Source organism: Pan paniscus, chromosome 11 (genome assembly GCF_029289425.2).
Source record: "Pan paniscus chromosome 11, NHGRI_mPanPan1-v2.0_pri, whole genome shotgun sequence".
Classification (NCBI taxonomy): domain Eukaryota; kingdom Metazoa; phylum Chordata; class Mammalia; order Primates; family Hominidae; genus Pan; species Pan paniscus.
Genome location: NC_073260.2, coordinates 109,897,170 through 109,922,297, shown reverse-complemented (window position 1 = coordinate 109,922,297; position 25,128 = coordinate 109,897,170). Strand labels below are relative to the sequence as shown.

General features: G+C 33.9%; 1 protein-coding gene across 13 annotated transcripts in view; it reads right to left on the bottom strand.

Annotated features, from left to right (window-relative positions):
• The window catches only part of ZDHHC21 (zinc finger DHHC-type palmitoyltransferase 21), a 142,120-nt gene that overhangs the window by 64,309 nt on the left and 52,683 nt on the right, over positions 1-25,128 (bottom strand). For 8 of the 13 annotated variants that reach the window (XM_063594015.1, XM_034967188.3, XM_014346118.5 and 5 more), the window contains 2 exons: positions 10,197-10,240; positions 1,632-9,654 (listed from right to left, as the gene is read on the bottom strand). The exons of 3 other annotated variants lie outside the window; for them this stretch is intronic. In XM_063594015.1, the coding sequence (XP_063450085.1) occupies positions 9,522-9,654; positions 10,197-10,240 (177 nt within the window). In that variant the 3' untranslated portion in view covers positions 1,632-9,521. Of the gene's footprint in view, positions 1-1,631; positions 9,655-10,196; positions 10,241-13,106; positions 13,258-25,128 lie in introns of those variants that run through there. 2 more of the 13 variants (XR_010109065.1, XR_001338455.5) reach the window with 1 other exon arrangement.

The window sequence follows — 25,128 nt, the reverse complement described above, 5'->3', positions numbered from 1 at the left end:
TGAAGGAATGACTGACAAACCAGTTTTTCAGACTTGGGTATTTGGCAAGCATTTTCTCAAAAATAAGTGAAGGTAACCTGTCACTTCAAGGACAACTACTGACAGTATGTGGTTGCCAATAAAAAAATTCAAGCTTTCACATGAAAATTAGAATTCTGAAAAATGTAATCTGTCACCACAAACTTAACCGCTTCCCAGTACTTACTTTTCTGACAAGACCAGTGTTAATATTAATGAATTTAATTTTGTATGGCTAAAAGAACTTTCCAAAGTGAAAAAGAGACCAGTGGATTTTAAGAATACGAAAAGTTCCTTGGTATTGTTTCTGACTCCACATTGCAACTAACTAAACTTTAAGAAACCATCACTTGAGTTTTAGTGTAGTACCAGAGGAAAATATCCAGTTACTTGAAAAGATCAGAATACTCCTCCTTTTTCCAACTACATTATCTGCACAAGATCAGACTTCTCCAGATACTTCTAACAAAATAACAATTCAATTGGTCTAATGCACAAGCAGTATGAGATCCAACTTTCCTCTATGAAGGCAGACATGAGAGCTTTGCAGAAACATAAAATCATGGGTCTCTAAACAAAAATGTTATTTATGTTAACATGTAATGAGTTTATGTTTAAATGAATTAGCAACTATTTAAATTTTGTCCCATTTTGTTTCAAATTCTCCTAGATCCTAATCAGTTTTATTTTCTATTACAATAAATACTGATAAACATAACTTACATAAGCAAAAATTCTTTGGGGCCTGCAGTAATTTTTATAAATGTAAAGGAGTCCTGAGACCAAAAAGTTTGAGAACTGTTGTAACTTATCATCACTAAGAAAATATTATTATAAATGCTACTTAGAATCAAAACAAAGGAAATTGCAAAAGAAACAAGATTAAAGATTTATAATCCTTAAAAGTTTATCAGAAGGCAAACTTTCTGACAAACCTGCTTTGACTTACCAATAAAGCAAAATTTATAGTTTTATTTGCAAATCTATCAAATAATTTACCTACTAATCTAGAATATTTTTCAAAATTACTTTTCTGGTAATAAAATTTTTAAAAGAATTTAAAAAATAAAGTTAAACCTCTGTCTTTCAATCTCAGGGCAGTTTCTACTAACTCACTGTCTTTAAGACCTGCTGATTGATTTGTCTTTTCAGAGCTGATGATTTTTTTTGGCCAACTTCATAGGAGCACAGGCTTTAATTCAATATTGCCAGATCTAAAATAGTGCCTAGGTGTAAACTTAAAGTTTCTGCATTTTACTGTATGTAAATTATTCCCCTCAAGAAAAAATACTGCTATAAAATAGTGTCTGCCACAATAAATGTTAAATAAATTGGGTGACTGAATCCAGCCATCTGCGTCATCTCTAAGATAAACATGCCTAACTAGAAATACTGCGTTTGTCAATTTCAACCCTAGTATGTACACCTAGTTCTTTTTGAATACTTAATGAATTTTGTGATTATGGCAGAACAATATCCTAAGGCTAGTAATCATGAATAATTAACCACATTGTATAAAATTTTTAAAAGTGACCTATTACATTGGTAGTGCTGAAATCTAGAATTTGGGTTAATTTTCCTAAGTAAGAAAGGTAAGAGGATAAAAACAGTCCTACGTTTTTAAAAAATATTTATTTAAAAATAAGATTTCAAAAAATACAGTACTTAATACATTTTGAGAAGTAAAAATTCCACAATTTAAATTAAAAACAATCTGCAAAGAAAATAGAAATATTACGTGAAAAAAACTAAATCGCTACAATAAATTAAAAACAACAACATTGTTCTTAAGGTAGATACATGGTTTGATTTTCATATTAAGAACCAGTGTAGACTTTTCATCTAAACAAATACATCTCAGCTACATGGTTCCCACTTGTCATTTCACCCATTTTACTCACTCTTCTCAATCTATTCTTATATCTCTCAACTACTATTTTCCTAATTACCATCAACACTAGAAATATTGGTGAAGATTTTCTTTAAATTCTCTTAAGGGAAAGACAAGGTAAAAATAGTAGACAATGCAAGGAAAACAGCACTCAGATCTATACATATTATGCACTGAATAATAAAATGCTTGACAAATTTAAAAACAGGATCTTCTTATGCCACTTGTAACATACCACTATTAAAAGCATTTTAGGGATATAATACTAGACAGAACTTGGGGTTCACACATAATTTTAGGAGCCTCAAGAATAACATAGATTTTGGCTATTCATTAAACTTGCCAGTTAGATCACACACAAAAAAACGCTAATTCCAGGGACACAAAGTGAGCTCATACAGCATGATCCACGTGTGCTCTGTCCTCGCAAGAGCCTAGCTTTGTCCTCCTGTGTTAGACTCACAATTCACTTGTCGGAATATCTCTGATTCTGGTGGAAGTTTTTACTTTTGTATCATTTAGTTGCTTTATTCTTACATATATGAAGTAGAATTTTTTTCTTTTATATGTTCATCTCTGGGAGACAGTGAATAGTGGTGAATTCTCTACTACTCAATAACTTGAAAAATTACTGCATTCAGCCACATGCATTTAAATCACGCATAAACAAGCCAAATTACTCAGAATCAATACAGTGGCAACACAATCTAGGGAATATTGTTGGCAGATTAGAGAGAGATAATGTTGCTTCATCTCATTAGGCTTTCAAATTTTGCTTTCACCTCTAATGATATGTTCATCTAGATTTCTACATATCGTTCAAATGATCTGAAGCCACATTTCACATAAATTTCAGACTTGATTCTTTTTTTCCATTCAGAATTGACTGCAAAACCATATATTGTATCTACATTCAAGGAGAGGTTGATTTTAGCTAACAATAATGCAAAATATTTTCAAATGTGAATGTCTGCCTTTCCAATATACACACTGTCACCTTCTTGCCAGAATGATTAACCATTTTAGCTGCAGTTGTAAGGACACTGAGTGTTTTGAGAATTTTAAAGGGAAAAATCTGGAACCCAAATAATATACATAGCAGCATTACATTTGGACAATTACATTTCAAAGGTGTTTTAAATTACGAGTACACTTAAAGGGTGTTTTTCTTCATTTTTGTAAAATTAACTACTAAGCAAAATTAGTTTTAAAAATCTTACTCTAGGTAAAGTGAGTAACCATATCCAGACTTTTTTCTTTCATTAAGTTCAATTTTCTGTTATCAGTTTTGCTTAAATCAAGGTACATATGCATTTCCTCTTGGGAAAGCATCTCTCTCTCTGTCTCTCTCTCTGTCTGTCTGTCTCTCCGTATCTCTCTCTATATATATCTACACACACATATGTACACATACATATATTTTAAAGGTGTTCTGTTATCTTTATTTGCAAAGCAGACAAATGGCAATATTATTCTTTAAAGCCACTAAAGATTACACACACACACACACACACACACACACACACACACGCTGAACTCTTGATTTGTAATGAGAATGAACCTTAACTCTTCATTTTAGTATTTTGTTTCAGTATTCACTAAAGTGCCCAATAAGCTATATAGTTCATTTATATAAATTAGAGTTCTTACCTTTTTTATTCATTGTTGCAGAAATAAAACAACTTGTGAAAAGTGCTTCAATTATCTTTTGTAATTTCAGCCTATCAAACTACCTTTTAAAGTAGCCAAGCTATATTAAAATACAAAATTAAAATCCATACAAGCCTACCTAAAAAAAAATCCAAATGAGAAACATTTAAAATCCATTAAATTGCCACAGCAGCATGCAAAAAATAAGATCTGTTAATCAAACTGTTCTTAGTAACATTAAATTCTACTTTATAAATACACAACGATGTGAGAAGAAAACTCAGTCAACCAAAAAGAAAATTAACTCTTTGGTACAGGAATTAAAAATGTCACTCAATGCTAAAGTGAATAGCACCAGGATGTTTTATAGTTGTTGAGGTTATAAAACACTAACTTCAGGCACCAGTAGGTTAAAATATCATCCAATGTATACTGGCAAGAATATATAGCTTGCAATACGCAGGTAAGCTTTCCCTTTAGTTAATAGCCTGCAAACAATTAAACCCTGTATTTAGTCAAACAGGCAGGCAAAGCCACAAAAAAGCCCACAACTTCTGTTAAGCTATTTTGTCCGCATCTTTGTTTATACATAAAGCTATCGATACCAAAAAAATCAGTGTTGAACTGTTATAAGAACGACATTACATGTTACAGATATTCAAAATACCAATAGAAATGGAGACCTTCGAGGTATCAAGAACTCCAAAATATCCCAAATGTTAAAAATGAAAGCCACCCTTATATATTGTTTATTTTTCCTCTGGTGACAAAATTTTCTATACACCCAGTATCTTTTCTTTGCAATAAGAGATTTCTAGAAAAGGTGCCAGTTTTTTCAAACTTTGGTCAACCTATTCATTTCTCCTCTGCATTAAATAGCTGAGTTTTCCACATTATTTTTAACACTTCACATTATCATACTCTACACAATTATATTTAAAACTAAAATATTTATAAAAGGCATCTGACCAACTGAAGAGAAACCGCAATATAAATTCTTTAAGTTAAATAATTCAAACTAAATGCTTATATGCACTAACAACTCTTCCCATAAAAATGGTATAAATAAGAGATAAGGCTAAAATGATTACAGCAAAGAGATTCTCTGATGTCAGAAACTGGCTCCAGTCAACTCTGTTGCTGAGATGCTGATTATTCATGCACCATCTAGCCTTCTTTCCATCTTAGTAAGTTTTTGGATACTCACTACTCATTTGTACCTATTCTCTAGGGTGGACAAGGCAAAAAGAACATAATAATAGTAAAAAATATAATGATAATGGAAAGTATCAGTAATATCAATGACTTTTTAAATACCATTGTTATTTCTGTTTCAAATTAGCAGGCAGTATTGTAACATCTGAAGAACTGACAAAGATATAGTGAGTTTTGTTGTTAAAAATTGCACAATGATAATAAAAGAAGTCAGAAAAGTCACTTTCCTGAAGTTAAACCATCATCATCTCAAAAGTAGCAGAAATGCTAAATACTGATTAACATATAGAATTACAACACTGGTTCAAAATAGTTCAAGCAAGTTGGTTCTAATACTTTCTTACATTGTACTGTGGAATATTGTAGAATTCAACTGAGAATGACTAAATATAGAGCACAATCAAATTTGTGATTTATAATAAATTCAGAGGATGATTTCTAGAATAAAAGTTAACAAACTTGGGCATTAAATAACACATTCATTAATCATACAGTTAATACTAGCAAGTAGAACACATTAAATGTACATGGCTTATTTGCTACACTTACCAATACTTGTATTTTTTAAAGCAGTAGTAGAGTTGTGTGAAAATCTAATATTTGTATCTATTAGCAAACTACTCAATGTTTGTATGTGTGAATTTTATCAAATAAATTCTAGATATATCTATGTATATTAGAGGTCATGTCAGAAACTTATTCAATAAAGTGAGTATAGGTTATTAAACCTGGTAAACTTGAGCTAAGTAATCTATTGATACAGGAAGTGCAAGAGAAGCAGAGACTAGAGAAAAGTCCAGAGAGAGACTAGCAGCTCTATTAATTAGTATTAATGGCATATTAAACCAGAGCTTGGTACATTGTGATTTTATAGCAATACATGTGAAAACACTCAAACTACCCCATGATCTAACACACAGAAAATTGTGTGGCTATAATCTAAATCAGTTCACACTTCCTGGTTTGAAGTGTTGTCCTAACTTAAGTCTTCATGATTAGCATTCAGAATTAATACACCCTTTGGAGTGAAACATATCACCAACTAGTTACTTGCATGGGAGTGACCTGAATGTGTAACAAAGAATAGTTATCATTAGCCATCATACTTAGAGAAAAATGCCTCTATGCGTTGGCAAAAATGCACTGATGTTAATCCTGGCAGATGTTTTAACTCAGCTGTTATACTGAACATTACGTATTATGTTCTCTATTTCATTATTAAAAATAAACTATGCTTTTTTTCTGAAAAAGTTAATATGTTAACTACAATTTAAAACAGCTATTTCTAATGTTAAGCACAAATATTTGTAATACAACTCTTAAGCAAAATAGTATTTTTATTATAATGAAACATCAGCTAACTTGATATTTTTAAACTGTAAGTCTGGGTTACAAAGTACCAACTGCTCTGTAACTGAATGCCTACTGCTTGAAGGGTCCTGAACTCAGTCCATTTTTGCCTACAATCTTAAGCCTACATGAAGCCCATAAACATTTTTGTTTGCAGAAAACAACAATGACAAATATGATTGTTAAGGAGGTGTAACTTACAGTATCTAGGTAAAAACCTTTCATTTCCAGAAGGTCGACAAATGACTTTACTGATGTAAAAACATGCTTTAACATACATTTTGCTTAAAATCAAATAGAATGTTTATAAAGAAATACTTCAGTCCAACATACATATTACATCAGTAATCTTACTGCTCACAATTATTTTCTAATGCCCAACACCTTTAGTTGTTTTCAGTTATCCAGAATACATAAGAAATTGTTACTAAAACTATAGATATAACTCTGCGAAATGTAAAAAAAAGAACAAAGAAAAGGAAAATTATACAAAGAATCATTAATCTCTTAGTTATTTTAAGGCAATAGAGCCAGTAAAAAAATCATTTCAAAACTGAGTAAAATAAACTAAATGTAGTTTTTTAGATATTCATTAAAACACAGAAAATGCTTGGTTGCCTTTGTAGCTACAATACATTTCTATGTTTTGTAATAAATTGGTAATTTCAAAGTAACAGCTTTTCCAATTCTAAGGAATTACTCTGCCAAAATAAGGTTTAAAATAAGATACATAAAATGGCTTAGTTTATCCTAATCTGATATAAATTTGTGATTGACAGCAAGAATATAATGGGAACGTACATAAATGAAGCAAAGCAGTCATCACATTCTTATGAACTAGAAATAACATCATAAAAACATGTTCATTTTCATAAAATTTTACATTTTTGTACATACACTCCTCCTAAGTTTGTACTTTTGATATGTTCAGAATGTGGCTATACTATTTACTTATGGGGCAGTAAATCTTTAGAGCCAGTATAATTACATCAATTAGCCAAAAGAGGGCGCAGAAACAACACCAGTAGATATGCTTAGCAAACTGCCAGTTGGTTTTTCTCTAGTAGTCTAATAAGAATTAACAAAACCCACAGGAGGGTTAGGTACGCTAATTGGGGAATACTGAAAGTTACAGTGTAAATATATATAGATATACTGTAATATACATTCTTATGTATATATACTGATAGATAGCCTTTCTGCATTCAAATAAAATAAGTGTATGCTTTTCTAGTATATTAGTTTGTAGTCCAATAGTTTAGGGGAACTGAGTACAGAGGGATCAGGACCAGGAAAGGTAAAGAGGAAGAGGGAAAAGAATATGCCCTAGAAGAGGTAAATCTAGGAAAAATAAGAGCACAAATCATCAGAGTGGGAAAGAAACCCTGCCCAGTACCCACTGCTACTACATGAAGTATAAATTAGCCACAAAGTTCTTTAGGTGATCTTCACTTGGCTCTGCTGTTTTCTCAAGGTCTTTATTTGAAAGGAATGTATACAATATAAGGCATTCAACTGATATCTACCTACCTTATCTATATATTACTTCCTTATGAACAGTTCTGTCACCAGGCCAAATGTGGCCAAATTAGCTTGCACAAAATCCAAACTCATGTGCCTGACATGAACATTCTAATTTTGTGTTTCACTAAGCTTTATAAATATATTTCTTCTATTTAATTTACTATGTCTCTTTTCAGTACCAATAAATATGTTCGTCTGCTGTATTTCTGTTCGTATTTCTGAGTTTGTAAGTAATAAAGTATTCTAATTAGAACATGAAAAACATGATATTAACATCTCTGAGAAGAACTTACTCTATTATTTCAGAATATGCTACAAGATATTTACAATTTCTGAAAGAACTAACCACGGTATAGCCAACTGGCTGACAATGGTAACCTTCTGTTTAATTATTTCCCAGGTATTGTTCCTTACTTTCAAAACTAGCTAAAAGGAAAATGTTAGCATGGTTTATGAACAGTAGACTTTTTCAATCTTCTCTTCAAGGGAAAGACTGTGAGTACATAAATTTTTTAAAAAGATATATGGGTTTTGCAGTATTCTAATGGAAAAAAACTAAAAGCTGAGTTTTTTTCAAAGCATACTAAATGTCTTTTCATACAAATGTTCTATGCCTTGCAAGGGAACATCACTATTAGTAATTTACATTTGTACAAGGCTAATGATAAACACAGATCATTATATTTTCTTATTTTAGGTTCACTTCCTAACACTAGCTACTAGTAAAAGGTCTCTCAATGCAAATTACAGCCAGCCAATTAAAATTTAATTTTAATTTAGGGATTATAGGTACACAAAGTTAGTGACTTTTTTTAGTAGTAGCTTCCTATAAATAAAATTTCTATATGAGTTGCCAATATATATAAACCTTCAATGTGAAATTTTACATCTACTAGTACATAAATAAAAGTAAAAAGTATACTCTTTTCAAAAGCACAATATTCCTCTTTATACTGTACATTGTATACTATCTAGTTATACCAGCATTTTAAAAACATATGCATTCTAATATAACTGCACTAGAAAAGGTAATTGTGAAGTTATTGCAAATTCTCTCCCCTTTTTGCTCATTAAAATCTTAGGATAAAATAGGAATACATGCCCACTGGTCAGGAGTTCTCCCGGGAGCAAATATTTTAATCACAATCAATAATTACAACAGTAATAGCGAAAATTGAAAAAACTATTGTGAAAAAAAATTTAACATTTCCTTTATAGTAAGGTAGGTAGTTGGTGTTTTACTTCAGTGGTACTTTTACGTTGGTTTTGGTGAAGAAAAAAGAAGAAAACGTAAGCAAGCCACTCCTAAGAAACCAATGCCCGTTTTGTGTTGCTGTTGTTCACTCCTATGCTGCTGCATTTTTAAAAACATTGCAGCACATTTAAAAGGAAAGGTTATTTTAAATTGGATTTGAAAAAGAAAATTTACCTATACTATAAGAAGGTGTATCAACTTTTGTAAAACCTGAATAATTAAATTTAGATTTGGTTACTGTTTAAAAGTGAAAATTTTAAATAAACATCTGAAATTTACCATAAATTAGAATCTGTAACACCGTCAGTACTAAAATAAATTATGTACAATTATTTCATCCTAATCACTGCCTTTTGAGTTTAATAACAAAAGCATTTCAAGAAATCCCTGTGGAAAGCTAATTTGAAAGTAAACATGCTTTAAAACTTAAATATAGATCTTGTATTAGTCCCACAACAGGATCAAGATCACTATTAAAATAAAGCCTGGGGCACATTATGATGCCTAAGATTGGTGGGTGGATTTTAAATGACTTGAAGACTGTCATAGTTCTATTATCATAAAACCTGTAACGCATTTCCAGCATGGAGGACCCATCTGTGCCCACCATCCATCTGTTTAGACATGATTGGCAAAGTGGTAGGGAACTCGCAGTGGTTGCCTCTGCCTGAAAGGAATGAACCACAGGATCTTCCAACGAGTGCCAAAAACTTCTGAGAAGGTCTGCTGCCATGGCTTTCGGGGCCTCGATCTACAGAAGACAGCATTATTAGTGAAAGACAGCACTCCCATGGTGCACTTCAGTCAGCTAAAACAATACAGGTTGGCTGGGGATCCATTACTGGACTCTGATGAATTGTGTCCCAGCATCATAAATACAGCTTTTCTTTCATTATGGCATGCAGCTGAGTTTTAACTCTGGATAGCAGATATTGTATCTGTGTCGTCAATCAACCGAGCGCAACTTTTGAAGCACAGGAAAATCTCAGGATTAACAGAATGTGTGTCAACAACACAGTAGCAAATCTCTTTTGATGTACTTTCAGGACAAATAATTTAACTTACTTTAGTTAGACAAGGCACAAGAATGATCAGCATTTTAGTGTGAAAACTACCATGGCTGGAAAACCCCTACTGTAAGACTGGGGTAGGCTTGCCTAGCACAGGCCTCAGACAATGCACCAAGAAAAAGCCATCATTTATATTATCTTTCTACCATATGCACATATTTCTCAAACATGTCCGGTTCTTTCCAATTTTAAATAATACTATACACTTCAGTTTTATACTTACATATCTTCACAACAGTTTGACATCTTTTCAATAGATGTTGTATCCTATTAAAAATAAAAAATTATATTCAGATGTAAGAAAGTTATTAAGTCTTTATTCTGTATCCACTCTATCATGTTTTTAATCGTATTCCAAAAATATTCTAAAGATTTAAACAGTTTATATATGAGTATTATGAATTTTAAATTATCTTTCATACATTACTGGAATCCCCTTGGAAAAACAAAATCAACATTATACTATGCAAAAAAAAACCCTATTCAAATACAAAAACCTCACAAAAATTATGACAGTATCACTTCATTAAAATATAACCTTTTATTACACTTGCTTTCTTGACAATTCCTTTGAAAGTCTACAATCTACTTTCAATTTAACTGTCAGTGAATATGCATTAAAAAATAAATACTAAAATGACATATGAAAGAAACTAATGAACAGAAAACTGCCTAAGAGTCAGGGTGCTACTGGTTCTGGGTTTCTGTAAACAACAACAAAACTCAACAAGGCAATCTATGAATTTGCCATATTACAACATCTATTATTCTGAAAACTAAACTGACCGGAGTTCTTTCTTAGCAGAAAAAATAACTTTTTTGATAATACAATTCCCTAATTGTATGCTTTCTGTAAGGCTCTAACACAAATATGTAAAAAAAAAAATTTCAACAAACAGAAGATTGCTTCCAGAAATGCTGGTTTGTGTTATCAGAAGACTTATCATTAGACTGGCAAATTGTTGTAAGCAATAGCCAAATAATCAAAACACAAATTACACAATCTTATTTTTAGATATTTATTTGTATTTTAAATATATTTTGAAACAGTGCAAAAGAGTACATTCATTCAAATACACCAAAAGCTGGAGAAGTTTTCCTCTTTTTATCCCTTACTTTACCTTAACACTTTGTTTATACATAGGTGGACTTAATAAGCAGTACTATTCATGCAAACTCTTGCAGCTACAGGTAAAATCCCAAGAACTTATTTGGCTGTAAAACTTTTCCAATGATGCTAATAAACAGCACCTTCACTCAAAAACAACTCTTTAGAGATGTTAATAGCTCATAATATTAAATTCTCATTATGAATAGTTGCATAACTACAGTTACCCTATATAAGAGAAAATCAGAGAAAATGGATCTATTTTTAAGATAACTAATAACCAATAACAGAGTTTCATTTACACATTTTCCAGGAATTTTTAAAAAGTTATAGATTAGCTACATATTCTATATTCATTAGTTTTCCTATCAAGCTTTGTAATTAATGGTATCCAGTGACAATTCTATTAATAATTAACCTTTCTCTGCTCCGTTGCAATTTCCTCAAAATGTCTTACTTTATGAAAACACAGTCTACAAACATATGAGAACACTGATTAGGGTCTTAGAGGAAATTTGGGCTTCAGGTTCCACATCTGTAAAGGAAGTAAGTCATTTTAATGGTTTCTTAGAGTTTTGATAGTAACACGTTGTTCCAAAGCAATTAAAACAACTTACGCAAAAGTACAAAGAAAAAGATGAGATAGAAGTCAACGAGAAAGCTGAAATAGAATAGCTATTAGGAAAGGTATATGAATGGCCTAAGATCACAGATGTGGACAACACTTAAAAACTATAAACCATTCCATGGTATATAAGGCAAATGAAAGGTCAGACTACTCTCACCAGCTAAGATTAAGGGCAATTTTTACTATGGAGAAATTACAACTTGTTTATAATCCTGAAGGATTTATTTGTGGCATTAAAAAAATCAACTTTAAAGATTTCAGATTTAGATTTCATACAGAAAAAGCTTTTATTTTCAAGTGTTTTTGATACCTCTCTTGAATCTGTTTTGGGAAATAACTAAAATACTATCTATTAAATCATCATAAGCATGGTTATTCTTTCAAACAATGTGATGCTTACCATTACTTTATGAGTAGGATTTGTGAGGCTGGCCAAAATAGGCTATTTTTTTTTCCTCTAGAAATGGCAAATGCTCGTCTGTCTGTAACTCTGTTATCCAGAATACTGTCATAAGTACAATTTGTATTTTAGCAACCAAACACGTCATCAAGTTTTTGCACTGGTGCTTACATATAACACACCCAGAGCAATACAAATTAGGTTATCACATTCACTAGCAGGACAGAAACAGCAAACTAGAAGAGGACAGGGGTTACTACTATGAAGAATATGAAAAACCACAAGTTATCCTCAAGTGTCAAATTAAGTTTAATATACTTTTGGAATTAAAAAAAACCACTAAAAAATATTTTGGTGCAGATAACTTCATTCAATACTAAAGACTCAACACAGTTAGTGCTCATCATGAAAGGACCAATAAGATAACTATTATCCTCAAGGAGTTTAAATACAAAATATAAGTTCTCAGTTATATGTAAAACTCAGCTATCCAGAGAAATTCATTTGTCCAGGAATGATAACAAACAAGTTTTTACTATGTGTCGTCTACCGGAACACTTTTATTTATAAACATTTACACCTCGATTACAGTCTAATGATCAAAATATCTAAGACTTTCCTCAGTCTACATGACCAAGAGATATATGAGGATGATTTACTATTTTAAAAACTGGATGTTCTTAAAAATAATGAACTAGAAACCGCAAGACATACAGAAATATAGGCCCTACCTATTTTATCTAATATTTTATCTTCTGATGGGTGATCTTACATAAGAAATTATTTTTCAGGTCTAGTCTAAAAAATTATGTTGACTATTACAACTGTATCCTAAGTAGTAAAATTATACCTGGAATGGGGGGGCGGGGGGCGGGGAAGTTCCTAAGAGAAAAGGAGAAAGAGATATCTCTTGGCTTGATGTTAGGAAAATGAGAGGTTGCAGGGGGGTGGGATAAAGAGCAAGAATTTATCACCAGAGGTTTCCTGGTTAACAGACCTGAGAACCCAGTCCTCTTGGCATAGAGCGCTTGATGATACAATCCATCCAACTAACTCATCCTGTTTTGAGTTCATTCTCACCAAGCAACACTTTGCCACATATGTTGTCATACAGGAGAAAGAATGTGCTGAAGAGTCCTTTGGCACACCTGACAATCGCACATAAAGGAATAAACAATCTGTTATATGACTATCTCTTTTGAGTCTGGAAGTAAGAGCCATTGCCTCTGGACCTGTTTAACCCTGCAAACAATTTCAAAATGGAGTTTCTAGACCTGCCAAACTGCAGACCTGAGGAAAGTAAGAAAATTCTTTTCATTAGACTCCTTGAAGACAGTTCAATCTAACCTCAATTATCCCCTGCATTCTTTATTATTATAGGTCTTGTTGATGCTTCCAAGTCTGCTACACATAGTTACCTAATGACTCTATGGTGATTTAATCTAGAGTTTAAAACACTGTTCTACACACACAATCTACTCAAAATGGATCAAAAACTTCAATGTTAAGACCTGATCCTATGAAACTACTGGAAGAAAACATAGAGGAAATGCTTTATGACATTGCCTGGATAAGGATTTTTTAGGTAAGACATAAAAAACAAAGGCAACAAAAACAAAAATAGACAAATGAGATTACATCAAACAAAAAAGCTCTGCATAGCAAAGGAAACAACATAGTGAATGGCTGGGTGCGGTGGCTCACGCCAGTAATTACAGGACTTTGGGAGGCCAAGGCAGGTGGATTGCTTGAGGCCAGGAGTTCAAGACCAGTGCAGCCAATATAGTGAGAGCCTGTCTCTACAAAAACAAAACAAAACAAAACAAAACCGTTAAAAAATTAGCAGGCATGGCATGGTGGCATGTGCCTGTAGTCCTCACTACTTGGGGGACTTAGGTGGGAGGTTTGCTTGAGCCCAGAAGTTCAAGGCTGCAGTGAGCTATGATCATGCCACTGCACTCCAGCTTAGGTGATAGAGTGAAATCCTGTCTCTTAAAAAAAAAAAATACATTGAAGAAACAACCTAAAGAATGGAAGAAAATCTCTGCAACTATACATCTGACAAGGGGTTAATACCCAGAATACATAAGGAACACAAACAACTCAACAGAAAAAAAAAAAAAGAAAACAAAAAAAATCTGATTCTAAAACAGAGAAAAGATTATACAAATGACCAACAGGTATATGAAGAAATGTTCAACACCACTAGCCATCAGAGAAACGTAAATCAAAAACCACAATGGGAAATCATGTCATCCCAATCAGAATTATCCCAGGGTATTATCAAAAATACAAAAGGTAAATGTTGGCAAGGATGTGGAGAAAAGGGAACCCTTACACAGTCTGGGGAAGAACCTTTACTCTTGTTGGGGAAAATGTAAATCCATGCAGTCATTATAAAAAACAGTATGGAGGCACCTCAAAAAGTTAAAAACAAAACTACTATATGATCCAGCAATCACAGCACTGGGTACACTGTCAGCCCTCCATATTTGTCGGTTCTATAGCTGTGATTCAATCAACCATGGATCGAAAATACTTTAAGAAAAACTATTTAAAAAAATAAATAATAATATGAATAAAAATAATATAGTTTAACAACTATTTACATAGTATTTACGTTGTATCGGGTATTATAAATAATCTAGAAGATGATTTATAGTATAAGGGAAGATGTCCATAAGTTATGTTCAAATACTACACCATTTTACATAAGGAACAGGAGCCTCAATGGATTCTGATATCCCTGTGGGGTCCAGAAATCAATCCCCCATGGAGAGTGAGGGACAACTGTATATTCAAAGGAATAAAATCAGTATGTCAGAGTCCCATGTTTATTGCAGCACTCTTCATAATAGCCAAGATATGGAATCAACCTGTGTCTAACAGCAGATGAATAAAGCAAATATGGTATATATACACAATGGAATACTAATCGGCCAAAAAAAGAATGAAGTACGATCATTTGTGATCACATGGATAAACGAAATAAGCCAGTTAAAGAAAGACAAATACTGACTGTTCTCACTCATATGCAGAATCTTAAAAAAGGTGATCTCACAGAAGTATGAATAGAACAGTAGTTAGCAGAGACTGGGGAGGGTAGAAAGAAGTGAAGGATGGGGAAGAGGATGGTCGATGGGTACAAAGTTACAATTAGAAAGGAATAAGAAATTGTGGTGTTCTATTGCACAGCAGTGTGATTACAGTCAACAAAGTACTGTACATCTCAGAATAGCCTGAAGAGAGGATTTCGGATGTTCTCACCACAAATAAATGAAAAACGTTTGAGGTGATGGATAAGTTAATTACTGATTTGATCACTACATTATGTATACAAATATTGAAGCATCACATTGTACCCCATAAATATGTACAATTATTATATATCAATCAAAAACTAAAAAATTAAAAACACTACCCAGGCAAGTTTTTCACAATTAGAGATTTGCCTGCTTTATCTATTACTAATTTATATTAATTCTAAGAAAGACTTTCATTTCACTTCTTAGCACCTCTGATTAGTATATGAACAGTAGCTCATTTAACTTTAAATTTTTCCATAGCACTTAGCAGCACATATTGTACAAAATGGTCAACTTAATATAAATTTGCAGCACTCAACTAATTGGACATGAACAGAAATAGCATGATTCCTTATTTTTAGTTTTGTTTTCAATCAAAAGAGGGAAATGTCCTGTTAATCTTAGCTCTGTCTTCCTTCTAAGTCAGAACTACTTTCCTCATTTGAAATGAATGGTTCTTTAAGCACCCATTTCCAACAAAAGACCAGCTATGTCTTTTATCAGGGATCTGAAGTTCACATAAACATGGAATCAATCATAGAACAAAAGTGAGAAGGCAACAGATCTTATATTGATAGACACTGAAAATCTCTTTCCAAAATAATCCTCACACTTCTCTTAATCTTAAATGCCACTTTCTGACTGTATAATCTAAAGAAAATTGCTAAAACTCTATACCTCCATTTCCAAATAATAACGCTTACCTCATAGGTTTTTGTGGGGATTAAATGAGTTAATTATGTCAAAACCCCTTATAACTCCTCAATAAATGGCAGTCTTAAGATTTTAGTGATACTGCCTACTACCTACTTTTTGAGAGGGCTTGGAAAGAAATACCTCAATTACCTCAAAATGTTAACTTTTCAACATTATGTTTAAACAAACAAACAAGTGGTTTTATAATGAAAAATAAAATAATAGGGACTACAAGAGACTACACATATAAAATCCTATGCCCTCTAAGAGCTTATAATCCAGTTGAAAAAACAAGTCCTAAATATGTAAACCATGATTCATTCATTCATTTATCCATCTATCAAAAATTTACCAAGTATCTATTATGACACAGTCCTTAGCATCATGGAACTTACAATCTAGTAAAAGTAGTCAAGTATACAGGAAATAATTATATAGTAACATAGAGAGGAAGCCAGCAAGGATGATTATATACAATAATGTTTTGTATAAATAAGTCTCGCACTAATCAGAATATTTGGAACAGCTGAAAAACTGTTTATAATCAAAACTCAAATTTAACTAATACTTTGATAAGATTTTTGGTTATTAGTAGAAATAAGATGGGCATTTAACATGCCCCTTTGGCTGAGATTCAGGGAATAATAATATATCAATAAAATGTACATAAATTATTGTGCCAAAATACCATAAGCAAACCATAAATATAAGATTTACTGCTTTCCGCAGTCCTATGTTTTAATGTCAGATTAAATATTTGTGTGGATTCAGATCATGAAATAATAAAATGAATATCTAGGAAAAATTGTTAGTAAAAGGAAAACCCATAAATGTTTAGTTTCCTTACGAACATTTTTTAAGCATCTATTTAATCACTCAAGCAATCAGTAGTGATTTAAGAACATATAAATAAATTATAGAAAAAGATTTGTTTTTAATTAGTTTTATCAAAAATACTTACAAGCAGTTTATTACACTGAGCAAACAGAAATTATGCAATATAAATATGCTTTTACATAGGAACATGCATATGCTAAAGAGTAGCCCAATTCCACACACCATAATTATCAAAATAATTTTGATAATTTTTTTAAAAGAGTATTTCATGTAAATATGAAATATAACTTGGTATTTAAACAAATGCCCTTGGCAAGGGGGAACCTAGTTTTTTATCAACTTATCATATACAAAATTCTAAAAAATATTATACCCAATTTTACTATATGACATTAAAAGCATATTTAAAAAGAAGGGACACTTTAAATTTTAATTAACTTTCTAGGTTTTAAAAAAGCTATAAAATCTTTCATATAATACTACAATTGGAAATACTATATTAGAAATACATTTATTTTATTTTTATCAAGCAAAAATTCAGAGGAAAACAAAAATGCTTTACAGAGCTCCCTTTATAGAAGTATATGTGAGCTGGGGTCAGCATAATTAGCAATGATGTTCATGTCTGCAATGCTGACCTGGAGCTGAGTACATCAAACATAACTGTTATAAAGAGTGTACTGAATGCTATTAATTCAAAATAATTTGGCAGAATACTAGGCAAAATTTAACTATAGGAATTAATAATTTCAGGACTACATTTCTGTGTATACATTAAAAGGCAAGTAAATCAACTGATTAGTAAAATGATGTTTAGTAGATAGTCTCCTTTAAACTGATTTAACATTTTGAACACAAGATACTTTTCATTGAGTAAGGTAACCAAGTTAAAATTGTCACCCCTGCATTTATGATTTCTCCTGTATTTATTTAAGTAAACATTAACTTGGTGAGTTAAATATGAGCCAGTATTTATGGGGGAAAATATTTTCTTCTTAATTTGAAAAGCTTTGATTTAAGCTATCTTCAGCAATTCAAATAGAATCCAACAATAGTACCTGTGAAACCAAATGCAAAAATCACTATTTTTTTGTTTGAGAATTTAGTCTTTTACAAAATTGCAACTAAATACATCTGTCTCACCCTACCCCCAACCTCACCACAACTGAGAAAATCTCCAGAGACATCATCAAAAGCTTACGCTATTATATAAACTCCACAGAGCCCAGAAAACAAAAATGCTTGTATATAAAATTTAGATAAACTGTCAGAGCAGTGTCATGGTACACAATAGCTCACTGTCAGAACCTCACCAGAATGCGCTGTACCAGCTGTTACAGCACTTCTTGATTAACTCTCTCCAAGCCCAGAGACTGAAAACATGACGAATACAATCACGCAGCACTATTAGTATTGGTGCTCATCAGAATGGACATTATTGTTGGCTATGTGTGAACTACTGCTCAATAATTCAGACAACATCAATTACATTAAATAACATCACTATCCATTTCATTCAGAAACAGCAAAAAAACAAAAACAAAAAAACAGGCTAAACAGTCTGAAGTCTAAAAAATAATTTGACTAACCTGTTTCCCTTAATAAAAAATGCCTCGAAGTAGACTGATTTGAAAACATTTTTATTCCAATATAAATTGTAGTAAAAACGCACAAAAACGTATATTTAAATCCTGTTTAAAATTAAATCGAAAAATAATCACAGGTAATCCTTTTGAATTGGGCTTCAGATTAGTCTATTTAACAGAAACATCTGGTTGTGTTGAAATCTTTTAACCTTGAAAATGAGATTAGAAATCCACTATTTTTAAGTTAAAGTAATTTCTAATTATTTTATCTGGGTCACAGATAATCTACTCTTGCTAGGTCTAAAATGACATCAGATTATCACTGCTATGATTATCCTGTTACCTTCCACTATCAACAGGAAGATGAGATAAATGATTTATTTATTCCAAGTAAAAATGAATAATGGTAAAAAATTACTGAAAAGTGATATGCTGCTTCCCTGAAACCTCAAGCTAAATCCCAAAGATACGGCACTTATTTTGCTTGTTTGATGTCTAGTAGGTCTATATTCAAGCTATGCAATAAAATAGTTTATGTAATGAAATGATATCCGTATCAGTAGTTTCCCAAAATGCCTCTAGGATCTTTAGGGTGCAAGAGTAGGGGAAAAAGTAAGACTGCAATGGAAGGATTAAATTTACTGTGATTCTTTCTCCCACTTCTTTCTTATGCAACCTGACAAATTCATCACTTAACACTGTAAAGAGAGATCCATGGATTCAAATTATGACAAAAACATGTGCAGATGTAAAATTTCTTGTAATCTTAATTTTATCACAAAACAGCATACTTATTTTATAAAGTAAGCATCATCTATATTTTAACTTAATTAAAATATTAAATAGTATTTAAGTGCTAATTTAATTCATTCGATTTAAAATTAAACACTGAATGCATTAGACTTTTAAATAATCAAGCCTCAAAGAATCTTAAATCAATGTGAGGAAGAGTATATTCTGGAAACCCTTTTTAATTTCTTTTTTAAACCCAAAAAGGGTAATGCTTGAGGTTCACTATGAAATCCCAGCTAAAGAGATTTAAAAATTCATTGTAATTCTAAAAAGTACTTGTATTCAAGAGAAAGTAAAGTGACTAAAGGTTAGGATAACAAACAGAATATATCCTCTCTCTTGCTTTCTCTTTCTTAATAATTCTTTTTTGATTGTTTTACAGAGGTGTAATTGCTATAGATACCAGCAGTGTTTGGTACAGTGCTCTGAGAGGTTACTACACATATGCAGAAAGAGATGAAACTTTTGGAGGGAGCATTATTCAACAAATGTGGTTTCCACTCACTTTTAGAAATATCACCTCATAACCAAATCTCTCTACCTTAATAAAATGTATGTTCAATACTACAGAAAAAAACCCTTGCAATTTGAGAATTAACATGTTGATAGAAGGGAAGAGAGTCAGAATCAAACCTGATACACAAAAACCATAAATAACTTACAGAAATACCTCAAAGATATTGCAGGTTTGGTTCTAAACAATGAAGCGAGTATTGCAATAAAGCTGGTAGCAAAAATTTTTCGGTTTCTCACTGCATATAAATGTTGTGTTTATGCTATACTCTATGAAGTGTACAACAGCATTATGTCTAAAACACAATGTACATACCTACCTTAAATTAAAAATTATTTATTGATAAAAAATGCTAATGATCATTTGAACCTTCAGGGAGACGTAATATTTTTGCTGGTAGGGGGTCTTACCTCCAAGTTGACAGCTTCTGATTGACCAGGGTGGTGGCTGCTGAAGGCTGGGGTGGCTGTCACAATTAAAACAATAAACCGGTGGCTCACACCTGTAATCCCAGCATTTTGGAAGGCCGAGGCAGGTGGATATCGAGGTCAAGCGATCGATACCATCCTGGCCAACATGGTGAAATCCCATCTCTACTAAAAATACGAAAATTAGCTGGTGTGTTGGTGCACACCTGTAGTCCCAGCTACTTGGGAGGCTGAGGCAGGAGAATCGCTTAAACCCGAGAGACAGAGGTTGCAGTGAGCCGAGATCACGCCACTGCACTCCAGCCTGGCGACAGAGAGAGACTCCATCCCAAAACAAACAAACAAGCAAAAAAACCAATAAAGTCTGCTGCATAGGTTGACTCTTCCTTTCATGAACGATTTCTCTGTAGCATGCGATGCAATTTGATGGCACTTTACCCACAGTAGGACTTCGTTAAAAAATTTGGAGTCAACCCTCTCAAACACTGCCACTGCTTTACCAACTAAGTCCATATACTCTTCTAAATCCTTTGTTGTCATTTCAATAACATCCACAGTATCTTCATTAAGAGTAAACTCCATCTCAAAACACCACTTTTTGGGCTCATCCATAAGAAGCAAATTCCCATTCATTCAACACTGATCATGAAATTGTAGCAATTCGGTCACATCTTCTACTTCTTATTTCTCTTGTTATTTCTAGCACATCTTTAGTTACCACCTCCACTGAAGTCTTGAACCCTTCAAAGTTAACCATGAAGTTTAGAATCAACTTCTTCCAAATTCCCGTTCATATTGTTATTTTGGTCCCCTCCCATAAATCGCAAATGTTCTTAATGGCATCTAAAATGGTAAATCTTTTCCAGAAGGTTTTCAATGTACTTTCTCCAGATCCATCAGAGGAATCACTGTCTACAGCAGCTATAGCCCATGAAATGTATTTCTTAAAAGATAAGACTTAAAAGTTGAAATTACTACTCCTTGATCCATGGCATGCATAAGGGATGTAGCAGGCATGAAAACAACATTAATCTCCTTGTATATCTTCATCAGAGCTCTTGAGTGACTTGATGCATTGTCAATGAGCAGTAATATTACGAAAGGAACTTTTTTTCCTGAGCAGTAGTTCTCAATAGTGGGCTTAAAATATTCAGCAAGCCATGCTGTAAACAGATGTGGCTGTCACTTAGGCTTTGTTTTTCCATTTCTAGGGCAAAGGCAGAGTAGATTTAGCATAATTCTTAAGAGCCTAGGATTTTTGGAATGGCAAATGAGCACTGGCTTCAACTTACAGTCACCAGCTGCATTTAACCGTAACAAGAGAGTCAGTCTGTCCTGTACCTTGAAGCTTTGAAGCCAGGTATCAACTTCTCCTCTGTAGCTACAAAAGTCCTACATGGCATCTTCTTCCAATAGAAGGCTGTTTTGTGTACACTGAACATCTGTTGTTTTGTGTGGCCACCTTGATTAATCATCTTAGATCTTTTGGATAATTTGTTGCAACTTCTACATCAGCACTTGCTGCTTCACCTTGCATTTTTTATGTTATGGAAATGCCTTCTTTCCTTAAGCCTTAAGAACAAACTTCTGCTAGCTTCCAACTTTTCTTCTCCAGCTTCCTCACCTCTTACAGCCTTCATAAAATTGAAGAGTTAGGGCCTTGCTCTGGATTAGGCTTGGTTTAATGGAATGTTGTGGCTTGTGTGATCTTCTATCCAGACCACCAAAAATTTCTCCATATCAACAATAAAGCTGCTTCATTTTCTTATCATTTGTAGGTTCTGTGAAGTAGCATTTTAAATTTCCTTCAAAAACTTTTCCTTTGCATTCATAACTTGGCAATTTGGCAAAAGAGGTCTAGTTTTCGGCCTGTCTCAGCTTTTAACATGCCTTTCTCATTAGGTTTCATCATTTGTAGTTTTTGATTTAAAGTGAGAGACATGCAACTCTTCTTTTCACTTAAATACTTAGAGGCCACCATAGGATTATTATTTGGCCTAATTTCAATATTATTGTATCTTAGGGAATAGCAAGGCCCAAAGAAGAGAAATAGACGAATGGCCAGTGAATGCAGCAGTCAGAACACACACAACATTTACCAATTAAGTTTGCCATTTATATGGGCGCAGTTTGTGGTGCCCCAAAATAATTACAATAGTAACATCAAAGATCACCAATCATAGATCATAGTAACAGATATAATAATCATGAACATGTTTGAAATATTACAAGAATTACCAAACTGTGGCACAGAAACAACAGGTAAGCACACACTGTTGGGAATATTGTACTGAAAGACTTACTCAATGCATCATTGCCATAAACCTTCAACTAGTTAAAAACACACACACACACACACACACACACACACACACACACACAATCTACAAAGCACAATATAACAAGTATGCCTGTATAGCATATATACTGTGGATAAGAAATTAAGTGTTTATCAGAATATATTCAGTAAAAATGTATCAAAACTACTATCAAGCAACAGTAATTAAGAAAGTGTGGTCCTGGCATAAAGATATCTCTATGTCATAAAGATAGACATACAGACAAATAAAATAGAGTTAAGAGTCCAGAAAATATCTAGTTAATTTTCAACAAAGGTGTCAAGACTATTTAATGGTGGAAAGAATTGTCTTTGCAAGAAATGGTGCTGGGACAACTAGGTATCTACTGTAAAAGAATAAAGATGGACCCCTACTTCACACAATGTACAAAAATTAGCTCAAAATGAATCATAGTACTAAATGTAAAAGCTAAAACAATAAAACTCTTAGAAGAAAATATAGGAGTGAATTTTGTTGACCTTGGATTAGGCAATGGTATCTTAGATATGACACAAAAAGCATATATTACCCAAGAAAAAAATAAATTGAAACAATAAAAAGTACTAATTTTGTGCTTCAAAGACACTGTTAATAAAGTGAAAATATAACTAAGAGAATGTGAGAATACTTGCAAATAATACATCTGAAAAGGGACTTATACCTAGAATATATAACTTTTCTAACTCAACAGTAAAATGGCAACCCAATTAAAACATGGTCAAAGGATTTCTCCAAAGATATACAAATGGACAACAAGCATGTGAAAAGATACTCGACCTCATTAGTTCGCCAGGGAAATGCAAATTAAAACTATGATGAGGTATTACCGTTTTTTAAAAGACAGGTAATAACAATTGTCACCAAGGCTGTAGAGGAATTAGAACCTTCAAATACTGCTAGTGGGAATGCAAAATGGTGCAGCAACTTTAGAAAAATAGTGGCAGTTCTTTAAAAGATAAATGTAGTTTCCATTAGACTCAGCAATTCCACTTCTATATACCCCAAAGAAATGAAAATGTACGTCCACACAAAAACGTGTAGGTGGGCTTCAAGATAGCTGACTAGAAACAACTGGTACTCACCTCCTTCACAAAGAAGAACCAAAATAGTGAGTAGATAATCACACGTAAAATATATCATCTAAGAGAGAACACTGGAATTCAACAGAGAAGTGAATGGAAACACCGTCCTAAAGCAAGGACTGACAGGAAAGCAAGGCAGCCTGGTTAGCCAAAATTGGCTGGGGACATGGAGAGGCTCCCCAGTGCAGGAAAAGGGTAAGTCAGTGACCCCCACTACCCAACATTCCCACTGCAGACTCCTGCATCCTAGCTAGAGGAAAGCCCCTAAACCCTCACAAGTCTCAAGACTAATGGGAGCTACCTGGAGAATACATGAAGGTACTGCTCCAGAGAGGAGGATCATGCTGGGTCCCGCACAGCCTTTGAGCCCTAAGCAGCTCCAGGAAGGCACCATATTAAGAGTCCAGCCCTCACCAGACTGTATCCTGCCAGTGAGCCCAAAGCCCCTGCATCTCCACATTTCTGGAGCCCCATTGATATTCCCTGCCCACAGCCACTGCTGCAGTTGGCTGCTACCACCAAGGCTGAAGCACAAACTACTGGCAAAGACCCTGCTGATCCCAGCAGCAAATCCAAGGTGCATTTTCACATGCCCCAATGTCAAACCCCCACCCACAGCAGCCATTGTGGGCTGGCACTGCCAGGCTGAAGTACAAGCAAAGTGTGCAACCCCCAGCCCGCTGCATACAGCTGCAGCCACTGAAAGCAACCCCGTCCTCCCCAGTAGCAGGGCTGCAATGGATACCACCCCCACCCAAACATTTTGCCTTGGGCCTGGAGATCACCCCACCAATGCCTACCACAGTCACTGGGTGAATGTACCACCAGGGGACCTGAGGCTAGGTCTCCCCAACCCCAAACACCAGTAGCTGAGGCTAGGTCTGCCCATACCCAAACTCCAGTACCCAAGCACACTGTCCAGGAGCCTGGGGACCATCTACAGCCCAGTCCACCATTGCTGGCACCTGAACACTCCTCTCAGGGGCCAGAGGTCAGGGCCACCCAGCCTGCTACTACCACCACAGCTGGCACCCACACATGCCACCTGCAGGTCTGAGGGCTGGCCCACCCAGCCCATTGCTGATATTGTCAACGCCTACACAAACCACTTGGGAGCCAGAGGTTTGTTCTGCCAATACTATTGCCATTACCCACGCCATGCCCATTTCCCAGGACCCGAGAACCTGTCCACCTGCCTGGCGCATTGCTGCCACTATCCACACCTGAACAAGTCACGTGGAGGCCCAAGAATTGGTCTGTGTGGACCTGCTAACAGCAGTGCCAATGCCACCCTGGTGCCCACAGACAGGCCCACTTGCTGTTGCCACCACTAAGGACTAAGGACAAGCCCACCTGGCAACCCAGTCCCTAGCAAAATTTCACCACAACATCCACTAACAACCATACCCTAAGCCACTGATGAAATCACAGATACCACTG